Consider the following 13293-nt stretch of genomic DNA (forward strand, 5'->3'; position numbering starts at 1 on the left):
ACGACCATATACGTAGCTATCTACTGCCTCCATAAATCTCACGGCCTTTATTTTTTCACATTGTTTTCATAAGTGATATACCTACACGTATCCCCACTAAATACCATGACATTTGAGATATATTATTATGATATTAAATTTGTCGTTTTACTTTGTGTGAACAGATTTCTGATGACTATCGCTTCTATGTTGTAAAACTTTGCATACACTCACATCTATTGTCACTTACATTTTTTTTATTCTCACGTAAAATGAGGACAATACTAATTTAGGCGTGACCTTTTTTATATAGACATAGGTTAGTTACTTTGTAATTCAATTAACAATCATTTTTAATTCAAGTTAATAATTATTTAGAATACTTAAATGAATTTAATAAACCAGTCTTATTTATACTATTTTTTATTTGAATGTATTAAGTATATAATTACATCGTTTGGAACAAATTATTTTAGTTAAAAAAATGTAACGTTAAAATTTAAATTTGGAACACAGTTAACAATGTCAGTTTGTATAATTGCATATCTCGTAACATCATCCCAATTTATGTCGTATTAGCTCTACAAGTGTCCTTAAATAATGTTGAATTTGTATAAAATAATACAAATATAAAACAATAGAAATATAAAAAGTATTGTACCTACTAATAAATTATTTATGAAACCATTTTTAAACTATTTTCCCGTATAATATGTATCAATAACAAGTTAGTGAAATGTTATCTTAAAAAAAACAATTCAATTTCTCTCATTAACAACGCTTTATTTCTAACAATTGTAATACATATACCTATATATTTATTTATAAACGGCGATTGCACGTCATATATATGGGTATATATTATGATAGTAAACAGGCCCTACAGAATCATAAATATAACAATAAATATTACAATCGGGTACAATTTATACAATAACAAAATATAATTTATCATTAAATTTTAAATGAAAAAAAGGTTCAATAATATAAAAGCAGAATATCAATTAATTGTAAAAATTAATTGACTTAAGAAAAAAAATCCTTATTGCTGTGCTTGAATCAGTGGCGATTTTCTTTAGCAATAATAACGCTATCAATTCGTCAGAAGATTTAAAGGGGGCCTCGAAACAGTTCAAACCCGTCATGCAATTATTAAAGAATACAAGAATTTTATGAGATGCGTATTTTTCACAAATTAAGTATACAGTATTAAAAATAGTTTTAACTTATAGTTTTATTTTATTTTTTATCGTTGGTTAATTGGCTTGAATACCTGAACGTATTGAACACGTCAATAGAAGCACTATTCTAAAGACAATGTTAACAGAGAAGAAAAAAATCAACGTGAAAGGGGTCGCAATTTTTTATCTGTTTAGTAGGGACACGAAACTGGATCATACTCAACAGTCGCAAATCTGGGTAGTCGAAAATTGAATTTTCGGTTTTAAACATAACCAAAACGTTAGCTACTTCCCGCCTAGATTTTAATGTGGACAAATGAATTAGGTATCTCTAACAAATTACTATAGCCAATAAGATTCAACCGGAATACCATGGTAATACCAATTACGTTGACATCTTTCAATACTTTGGATATTATGCTCTTCCTATTATAAGCGGACCATTGTAGAATTTTATTCAAATGTGTACATAAGATAAGTATATAAGAGTATAATAATTGTGAATATGATATTACACTCACTTCCAAATGATAAAGAGCATAAAAATCATTTACAAAAAATATTGGTACAATACTGTTTACTCAGTTTATTGGAAGCCAGGCGGGAACAGCGGCAATTTTTATAGCCGATTTCAGCAAAATTCATGAATTCAAGAATGATAACTTAACCTAACCTAACAAATACTGGATATCGGCTATTTTTTTTTTTTTAATATTTGCAACTAAAATATTTGCTAACCCCACCCCACTAATAATATTTTTTTATGTTATTAGTACGTCATTACAAATATACAATTTATGATTTAAATATTTATGACCTTACATTACTGTTATCAATGAGTTTATTAGATATTGAATAATAAATATGTTATTATTTCCCATGGATTATTATTACACGCTGCATTATCACGTTTAAATAGAAACTAACTCATCAATTATTGTCTTTATTGTTTCAGATCTCACTCCGTGGAAAATATACCTTCATAGAACATCTCTTAAACAGACTTCTTGTCACAAATTCATCGAATCAATCGTAAATAATCGTCACTGCATTTGAGCAACTTTCATCTCTATTGTGTTGCAGCGGCCATGACATACACCAATTACCGAACGTCTCATACGTGACTTTCCACATTGTATTCAACTCTATTAATCATGGGAAATTGAATTAGCACCGCAGGGGTAGACAGATGCTTCCATCGCGTGCTCGCACTGATAATATGGCGAATATTAATATTAAAACAATACACTTCCAGAAGAGAAACGCTAAACTGAATTGCATTGTAAACTGAGATGAAATGTCAACATGACTCTTCTCGACCGTCTTACGTATTCAATGAAAGAACGATCGACTGCAAAAGTCAGATTAAAGACACACAAAATACACCAAAGAATATATAATCTATTATACACCGAACATAAAAATATTAATCATAATTTAAATAAAGACAAAATGGAGGAAACTAGTTTAAATAATAATAATCGTAACCATCGTCGTTTAGTTCATATTAGTCCTGTTAGTTTTAATCTTTCTAAGGGTAGTTTTGTTATAAAAATACTGAAGTGGATGTGTCAGTTGTTGGAGTGTAGAGTGTTGGTGCTTTTAATATTGCTAAGTGTCGCGTCTGACGTCATTTCCGGAAGTGCTGCCAATAGACCGCCGCGGTTTCTGATCGACGGACAAACGGAAATTGTTATACGGCTGAAAGAAGGGCCGGAAACGCCGATAGGTAAGCTTTTTATATTCCATATTTCCACGATTCAATAATATAAGTTAAGCCGGAATATTTTTTACCAGTGACGAATTAGAAATATGTATACTTATTGTTACCATAACTTATTGAATATCCGTAAATATTTTTTTTATGAAGAAAGACAATTGCAATTTAATACATTTTAAATAATCAATACGTATGTCTTTTTGTCATTAGAAACAATGACAGGCTTGCGATTATAAAAAACCGTTGTAAAATGAGCGTTCTTTGAAGGCTTTCATTTTAATACCTATTTCATATAATAATTGTATGGTATTGTATTGTATTCTAGAAAACTGTAGGAAGATTATTTAATATATTATTATAGTTTTAATGTTTTTTTTATTATTTGATTTGTCTAGAAAATAAAAATGTGTATAACATGAAACGGGCTCTGTAGATCTCAATAATTTAAAAGAATAATAGAGGCTCTACAAAAGCATACATTTATTGTTGACAGTAGGTACTAAACACATTGTCTTATATGCATGCATACATTGAAATGCGTTAGTATCCTTCTAAAATATTATCTATTTTCGATATTTGTCTAGTTTTAATTTTGACGACAATAGATCTACATAATTATTATGTCTAAAGCCCTTAAAAAGGATTTAAATAATTATATTTAATAGTCGCATGCTTTACGGAAAAGACCCAAATAAATCTTAGATGATTTATAACGATACACACTAGAATACAGTGTCGTGCGGCGACTTTTCGAATCGGGCACGTTGTTTATTACAAGTAAATTTATCTATCAAAATAGCCATACTTAGTTATCTGTTCGATATTCTCTATTTAAACTGGTTTTTTATATATGCGGAATATATGTGGAACGTTAGGGCCGAATCTATACTTGAAAGGGCTCTGGTAATATTTAACAGGCCGCAAAAAACCCAATTTAACAAAACGTACATAAAAAACTTTAATTTTGCATATATAATAGGTACTTAATCGTAATTTCTACTATACGTGTTCATATTGTAATAATAACAATAACAATGCATCATTAGACTACCTCAATACATAATGTGTGGCTGTGGAAATCATAGCAGCACTATTTTTAAGTCAAGTTCCAGGGCCCTATTAATTCGGGGTCCTGTGGTGTATTCTTTATAGAATTCCGAATCTGTGGAACGTCGTTACGAACATACCAGAAATTACATTATTACGACGTATTTTAAACATGTCATATGACAACTCAACTTTCACGCAACGATTAATTTAGTTTTATCGTATGAAAAATGTATATAAATATCTTGAAATTGTTAAGGAGTGCGCTGCATCCGTGGCATCTATGAACCGCACGACACTGCTAAGATAGGTTAATTTTTGTATCGTAAAGCACCCACCAAACACGCATATTTCCAGTAAGTCACAAAGCTCGAAACACCTCAACAATCACAATTAATTATTACCAGTATTGTCTAATTTCCGAATTGTTACGCATGTTGCCATAATAATTGACACTACGACCGTTACGCGCAATGTGTTCACCACAAACGCCCGCGTTATTGGCATTGTATCATTTTTAATATTGTTATGCTTTTGTGGTAAAAGTCGTGATGGTTCAATAAAACAAAATATCGTCATTAAGACGACTTTCCTTATTTTCAACAATGGCTGCTGCCCGAGAGGAAAGGAAAACTTAAGTTTATTGGCATGACATAATGATACATCAATCAGAGTGTTGAATAATATTGTTGTTTACTTGCGTCGATGTCGTTAAAAGTTATTCATTTGTACACCGACATATGCCGTACTTACGGATGTCAAAAGTATCGAAAGAAAAAATAACAATACTCGCAAGAATCGGTATCAAAATATAAGGTATAAATAATATAATAAATAATTGTAACACCATGCAATTATGTGTTAAATATTTGAGTTGTCATCTTGTCACATCGTTATCCAAATTCTATCTTGTTACAAGTACTATCTTTGAGTAGTATCTATGTATCTATATCAAGTAGTATCTATGAGTTTTGATTTAATCGAGTTTGTAGAATATATTATGAGATGTTAGTAATATATATATATATAGATATATTATACAGCAGATTATAATTATTCCGAGTAGCAAATACTTAAATCGCTTTATAAAATACGACAATACCTACTAAAATGAAAATAAAATTACACAAAATAGATACATGAATATTGATATATTATATTTAATGTAGCGTTTTAACGAGTTTTATAAGCTACAAGTACCATATTATACAGGTTTTTTTTTTTTTTAGAATTATTAATAACCATGTCCTTGCTTTTTCGTACAAGGTGGTTGTTAGTAATTTTGAACAATCACAAACACACAGGATTTGAGAAAAACACATAAATGTTTTTGTCATGACCGGGAATCGAACCCAGAACTCTCGGGTGGAAGGCCATCGCCTTACCCACTGCACCACGAGAGCCGCCTAATATTATACAGGTTACTAATCTTATAATTATTAATTGTTATTAAAAGGATACATATTATGCTAATTTTAAAATATTATGTATACAAGTAGTCAGTAGCGCACCCAGGGGGGGGGCAAGGGGCCTTGGCCCCCCCAAAAACATTGAAATTGAAAGCCAATAGATTAGACAAATAAAAACACGGCAAAAAAAATATTTGAAATTCTCCAGCACCCTCTAGAAAAATTTCTTAGATTTTAATTTCTAACACAAAAATTTCGAAACACTAATGTCGGGTTGTTTTAGAAACTCAATCTCTAATGGAAATGTCAAAAAAATTCTCGGTGTCCATCCGAATTCCGGAGTGGTGTACACCGAGTGCAATAGACATAAGTCCGATAAACGAGAAATTAGGCTGTGTTCTGTTGGGTAGGTTTATGCACCTATAAGTTAAATGCAATAATACTTTTTTTTTCCATTTTCAATTAATATTTTGGAACTTCACTATTAAAAAACCCAAAATCGACGATAAAAATTCGGCGAAAAGTACGACTACACCCACCACCATGGGCTGACAGGGCTATAGCCTGGGGGCCCGGGCTTAAGAGGGCCCTACATGGCTGCTCGTCTAATTGTGAGATAAACACACACCAGAAATTTGTTATATTATAAAAAAAAATCACATGTGGCGCTATAGATACTACTTCATCAAAATTAACATAAAAAATATGAAGTATGATGAAAATAATATGATATACGTAACTACATGATAATAATTCACGTGTATCATTTTATATTACAATTATTTTTAGTGTTTCTAGAAAAATAAAAATGTTTATTTATCCAATATCGATGGGTCGAATGCAACTTGGCTACCGCAAGAGGGGGTCGTGACCAGTGGTCTATAGTATGATAACGATCGATAATATGATATGAGGTCCGACAAATCGTCGCTATAGGATTGGTTTCCCGAATATCCTTTTTTGTCAAAATCGACCTTTTCATCCTCAATGTTTTTTTGTATCTAATTGGACTAGAACCATCCCTTTCTTTAAATTACTTTGTAATGGTAGTGAATACATCATTCATATGCTGTAAAAATAACAATTTAAAGATCTCCATGTATTTAAATATAGGATTATGAAATTTGTTTTTCGTCTCCTGAACATTTGGTCTATTCGGGAAACAAATCCTACAGCGACGAAATCAAGAATTCAAGGGAATTATTTAACAATATAGATATATCCACGGAATACCATTTGGGAACACTACTGTAGAACATCACATTCCCCTTAACCCTGGTGATAGGTAAGGGGGCCCGCCAAACATTCATGATGTGGGGGCCATGCCCACCACAGTCGGTGGTGGTGTAAATTAAAAAAAAAAACATTTTTAGGTGGAATTCAGCATAAATATTGTGGCTCTTGACCAGTGGTTCTTAACCGGTGCACCGCTGGCTTGTTGCATGTGCACCGCGAAAATAATGATAAAAGCAGAAAAATCCGCGACATAGCGAAAACCGAAAAAGTCCTTCGTGAAATTATGAAAGCCGATGAAAGATCTAATGTGATTTCGATGTTGCCGAATCGATCGCACGCGTCTAAAATCTAAAATATCATGGAGGAATTTGTATGGATGGTGCTCCGTCAATGTTAGGCTCATTTAAAGGATTTGTTACCCTCGCAAAGACAAGAAATCCTAACATTATATCTACGCACTGTTTTATTTACACAGAGAATCTATAGTTTCGAAAACATAACAGCAGTGCTAAAACCTGTACTAGACCAAAATGGTAAATTTCATCCAATCCAAACCTTTAAAAACAGGCATTTTAAAAAAAAACTTTGCATTTCTATGGAAGCTAAGTACGATTGTTTGCTTTTTCACACTGAAGTGAGGTGGTTACAGTGGCGCACCCAGGGAGGGGGGGGCAAAGGGCCCTGACACCCCCCAAACATGAAAATTATCAGAATGATTTTAACCATTGAAATTGAAAGCCAATAAGCCTTAGGGCTTAGACAAATAAAAACACTGGCAAAAAAAACACAAAAATTTCGAAACACTAATGTCAGGTTTTTTTAGAAACCCAATCCCTAATGGAACTGTCAAAAAATTCTCGGTGTCCACCCGAATTCCGGAGTGGTGTAGGTCATGGCTGTGGAGGGCTGACAGGGCTCTAGCCTGGGGGCCCAGGCTGTGGGGGGCCCGGCGTGTCAGGTTGACCAGATAAACACACATAATAAATTAGCTTTAATAGTAAAAAAAGTCGCCTGCGGCGCTAATATACTTCTTGGCCATGAACATTTTCAATTACTTATATAATTGTGCTACGCTCTATGCTCTAGATGCTCTAGCAGCTACGTCTATGTCGAACAGCAGGTGTCCATAGACGGAAGCATGCACGATGAAATTGCTCGAAGAACAAAGCTGGGATGGAGTGCTTTCGGACGTCTGAATATTATCTTCAAAAGTGACCTACCATTATGTCTTAAGCGTAGGGTGTTCAACCAATGTGTGCTACCCGTGCTCACGTATGGCTGCGAGACGTGGACCCTCAACACGAGAGGTGTCCAAAGGCTAAGAGTCACACAGCGAGGCATGGAGAGGTGCATGTTGGGCATCACGCGAAAGGACCGTAAGAGGAACGAATGGGTTAGGAAGCAGACAAGAGTACGCGATGTCATAGACGTTGCCAAACAGCTGAAATGGAGATGGGCGGGGCACATTGCTCGCCGAAAGGACGGCCGCTGGACAAATGCTGTCATCCAGTGGTACTCAAGGGGTACGAAACGGCCACAGGGTCGCCCTAAAAGCCGCTGGATTGACGAACTGGTAAAGTTCGGCGGAAGTACGTGGCAGCGAACGACACAGGACCGAGAGAGTTGGAGAAAGCTTGGGGAGGCCTTCATCCAGCATTGGATTGACCCCGGCTGATGATGATATAATTGTGCAATATATTTTTTGATTATTATGTGTCGATACTCGACAGCTCCATTATTAAAGTGGATGTATTGAAAATCGCCAATTCTTATGTATAAGTACCCTTAATTTGAACTAAAACACAATTTGAAAAACGTTAATGTAGTGTTTCACACTGCCTTTAATCTTAGCGGTAGGTAGAGGGCCCGCCAAGCCTAGCATGAGGGCCCGTTTCAGGATGTGGGGACCATGGTGTAGGTACACCGAGTGCAATAGACAACGAGAAATTAGGCTGTTTTACATTCTCCTCCTTGCCCCCCCCCCCCCAATATTAAATCCTGGGTGCGCCACTGCAAGTAGTAGTGGTTAACCTAGTTGCGTTTAGATTTTTGGACCTAGTTTTGTATTCTGCTAGATGTGTAAAATTCAGTTTTTGTTTTTTATTCAATTAATATTATATTTATGTATTGTAAGGGCCAGGTCTGTAATATTTGCCCTATTCTCATTTATCTTAGATAAACTAGCCAAATTGTATGAATGTGAGTGAGAGATTCACGTTTTTGTCAGTTTTTTTTCTAAATAATATACCTAGTACTGTAAAGAAATACACACACCATAAGATATCGCATTTTACACATAAACTTTTCTATGTATAACTATATATAACTCGATACTTTCCCGTAGCTTATTAATCATGTTATGTCAGAAAAATCACTAAGAAGTCACTTACTTTGATACTTTTAATTTATAATGTAATATATTTATTTCTAATACAAATCCCAACCGGACCATTTTTCTGTGAGTTTTTCTAATACGCATGTTTCTGAGATTTAAAAAAAAAATAATAAGAATCGAACATTTTAAATCCTGTCTATATTCATTGTTCAATATTGAATAAAAAAAATAATCAGAATAGTTTTTTAAGATCTACAAGATGCAATTGGCAACAAATATCTACCTATAATTTTACCAAAGATAGCCTTTTCGGTATTCAACCAACAAACACTTTTTTTGTGAGCTTCATAATCCAACGCACAAAGCACGGATTTCTCATACTGGTGGTTCCAGGATCGATTCTCGGTGAGGTCACAATACATATACGTGATGTCTCGGTGTTTTTAAGGATTTTGAAGATGTTTTAGATAAGGTGTTTTAAATGATAATGGATTTTTCACTGTAATTGGGTCCTGTGATTCATGCAGTGACGTCCCTAGACAAAATGCCGCCCCATTTTTGTACATAGTATTTTTTATCATACGTGCAAGTGTCATTTCTGGTCACCATGGACGTTGAAGATCAACGGAAGTAAACTAGACATCGCGAACCCGACAAAAAAAGTGACAGTCCTGTTGAACCTTTTATGTTAATTAATACATTTTGTTTCCAACCAGTGAGCTGATTTTTAATGGAAAGACAATTTCATTATTACTAATTTTAGGTAGGTAGCTATTTCTATGTATACAAAATGATTCTCCTCGATATGCCGCCCTTCGAGTAACTGCCGCCCCCAAGCGACGCCCAATCTGCCTACCCCCACGGGACGTCACTGGATTCGTGACATGATCTAGCGTTAAAAACCATCGTCCCGCTTTGACTGTTGGTGCCATAAGTTGGCTGGGTTTGTCCCGAAAAATAAATCCCTGTCCAGGATCCTGGTAGTCATAAAAATCAGATATTTTTAATAGACAAAAAGGCAAACAAAGCAAGATTTAAAAAAAAAATACGCTTCTAAACCCGTTTACACCCACGATGGCCGCGTGGCTTAAGCGCCGGTCTATAGTGTCGAGGGTCCCAGGTTCGAGTCCTGGGTCTGGCAAGTACACATATTGTTTTCAATTTGTGTATTAGTCAGAGTATGGACCTAATAGGTTGAGCAATTGGCTGACATCCATTTCAAAATACAAACCTCTACTCTGTGGAGGCCCATATGATCCTATTAGGATCGGACATGGTCGAAAGAAAAAGAAAGAAACCCGTTTAGATGGGGTTATATATGATTGTAATTGTACTTATTGCAAATGATATATTATTAAGACATATATTGTTTTTAGAGATATATTGTTTTTAAATATACCTAAGTTATTTCGGTTGGTTTCATTTTCACATTAAAATTACTCGTACAGATTCTGTAAATTTCTTATTAAAATTTAGTGTGATTTACAATCATAATTAAAAAAATATTTCGTATGATCAAGCATAGAAAGTGAATAGTTATAATTTAACTGGTTTCTATTTCCCAAAAATTCTGCTCCCAGAATACATCGTTAAAATACAATAAAATGATGCCTCTCGATAATCGCGAGCAGTTTTGCTTTCATATTCAAAATAATACGAAATTTAGACATAATTATATGCTGAATAAGGCGAGCTGCCAACAATGAGAACTTAAACGAGATATTCACAGACAAAGTAAAAAAGAAAATCGTTCGTGTTGTAATATCAAAATACAAAAATACTGGGTATCATTTACCACACAAAAATGCTGCCATTAGTTAACATGATTTAGATTTCATCGGTAACACTGCGAAACCTGAAAACGTATATCTCTGGTAAAGATATGTTTTTGGATCTCATGTTTTTTTATCATTATTAAGGAAAATAAAGAATTATATAAATATAAAGTAAAACGAAAACGATTTTTTCAAAAATCGTTTTTGTTCCTTCTAAAGAACTTATCAACTACAATTACAATTACCATGTTTTAATGATAAAATAATATTAATAAACTATTTCTTATATTTAAAAAATTAAAGAATAAGACACAATATTTGAGAATGTAACATTCTATGTATTGAAACCGAATGCCAACATTATAACGCAATTCGATAAGCATTTCATGTAACAACTAGGTACTAGTTTAAATCGTCGTAAATTAGTAAAATGCTCGTAGCTTAATAAGAAAAGCATACTGGCGCGAATTCAGCAGATACAGGTTCAAGTCCAGTCGGGTGTCGTATTTTTTCTTTCTATAAAATTATTTTGAGATAATCGCAAAAAAGCACCAAGCACACTTAGGACTACAAAATATCCAAAAACGTATTAGTATAGAATTAGAAGAAAAAAATATCCTTAAGAGCGTATATAAGTGAAACAGCAAATAATTTTCAAGACTATTTGGGACGTAGTTTCGGCCGCGTTGCCATTCGGAGAGCGATATTCGACTTGTGAGCACGTCAATTTGTTTTGTTATGGCGTCGGAGGAATATATTCTTAAAACGTGTAAACATGACTAAAAAACGTTCCGCATGTACTTGAAAAAGAAAACATGTCGATTAATATACTATTATTATTAGTAATATAACAATAAACATAACATTAATGGACGCTTGTTGGATTTTTATGACAAATTATATTTCGTTCGGCTCGCGTCATTTGCACAATCCGCGCATAGCCTAGTCACGATCTTTTTAGACCATGCATCAGCTAAGAGCCTCAACCTCACTAATATAATAAAAAATAATGTTACAAATTAGTCGTAAAATATTAAAAATGGCAGCCAATGAATATAAACAACTTTGCAATGGATCTCCGTTTTAATGTTATTTAACTAAGAAACTAATCTTGACTTGCTATTTTATGAATATAATGGTAAAGTACTTACAGATTCAGAATTAAGAAAAAAATTACAATAAGTGAAAATATAGGTTACCAACTTTGAAACCAATAGGCTCTACTTCTATCCGATGCAAATCCTAGTGCTAATGTATAATACATTCATACTTTTATATTGATGGTTTGGACTGTTGGGCGTCATTACGTTAAAACGAGATAAAAACAGAATTTCCTTGCCATTATTCTGCGGTAAGATAGCTTCCTACTTATGTTGTTTGTGGTAGGTAATAAGTGCAGATCTTTGCAAGATAGTATGGACTTCGCTATTTCACCTACTCACCGATTTAACTCGATAGACTTTTAGGTCACCCAGTGTGATGCTTGGTTGCTCAGGGAGGTGTCGCATGGTGAAATTTAACAGAAAAGAACGATAACTGTTACAATATAGACTTTGTACTATAACTATCATCTGTCCTTTATTTAACCTTTCACTGCCAGGAAAATTTTACTATGTAGGCAAATATTCGTAGAATATAATAAATCGGTACAGGTCGGTTTACAGCATGGGTGGCCAACCCGCGGCCCACGGGCCTCAAGGCTGGGTGTCAATTTGTGGCCCGCGGAGCAGTGAGAAAATAAAAATAATATCAAATGCTGCCGCTAGATGTGCTAATTTCGCAAATTGAGATTCGATATTGGCTCGCTCAATTTGAATTCACGCGCACAAATGGAACATTGTGAAATATGTTGCGATGAACAATTAAAGAAGAATTTCCATCAGGTTGGTTTGGAAGAGTTTTACAAAACATATTTGGACAAGGATCCTGCATTTACCAAACATGCTCTAATGATGACTTCGCTATTTGGAATCACACACGTGTAAACAGCTTTTTAGTCAAATGAAGCATATCAAATCCCGAGTGAGAACACGAATCACTGATGTACATTAATTGTAAAACTGTTTGCGTGTAGGAACAACCTCACTCGATATCGATATTATGCACTTAATTCTGCCACACAAAATCAAACTTCTCACTAAATTTTATTATTTTGTTTATTTTTTATTATTTAAAATAAGTCTAATCCAATAAATATGTTTGATTCTCAGTTTTGTTTTATTTTATTAATATAATATATAATATGTATATATTTCTTCATCGTTTTGTACAATTAAAAAAATCGGTTGTGCAGCCCGGTAGTAAATCTCATTTTTAGAATCTGGCCCGGCTGCTCAAAAGGTAGGCTACCCATGGTTTACATGAAGCCAGGCGGGAACCGCGCCAATTTTTATAGGTGATTTTGGCAAAATTCACGAATTCAAGAATGAAAACCTAACCTAACCTAACAAAACTTAACCTAACTTACCTTAACAAATAATCAGCTATTTTCAAAATTTGTTTGCAGCTGGCTTTCTGTAAACCGACAAGAACCAATAAATCACTCTAAAAGTGCATAACATTGTGAAGATTTGTGAAAACCTACCAAATCGACACGCAACTAGTTTGCGGG

At 33.9% G+C, this 13293-nt stretch overlaps 1 protein-coding gene across 1 annotated transcript in view; it reads left to right on the forward strand.

Moving 5' to 3' along the window:
* Positions 1-2726: 2726 nt before the first annotated feature.
* Positions 2727-13293, forward strand: part of Cad88C (cadherin 88C) — a 73289-nt gene continuing 62722 nt past the window's right edge. Inside the window, exon 1 of the mRNA XM_085960459.1 lies at positions 2727-2889. Coding sequence (XP_085816585.1) covers positions 2727-2889 — 163 coding nt within the window. The remainder of the gene's footprint in view (positions 2890-13293) is intronic.

The sequence above is a fragment of the Rhyacophila brunnea genome, unplaced genomic scaffold, assembly GCF_057557595.1.
Source record: "Rhyacophila brunnea isolate RB1 unplaced genomic scaffold, BYU_Rbru_1.0 scaffold_11, whole genome shotgun sequence".
Lineage (NCBI taxonomy): Eukaryota > Metazoa > Arthropoda > Insecta > Trichoptera > Rhyacophilidae > Rhyacophila > Rhyacophila brunnea.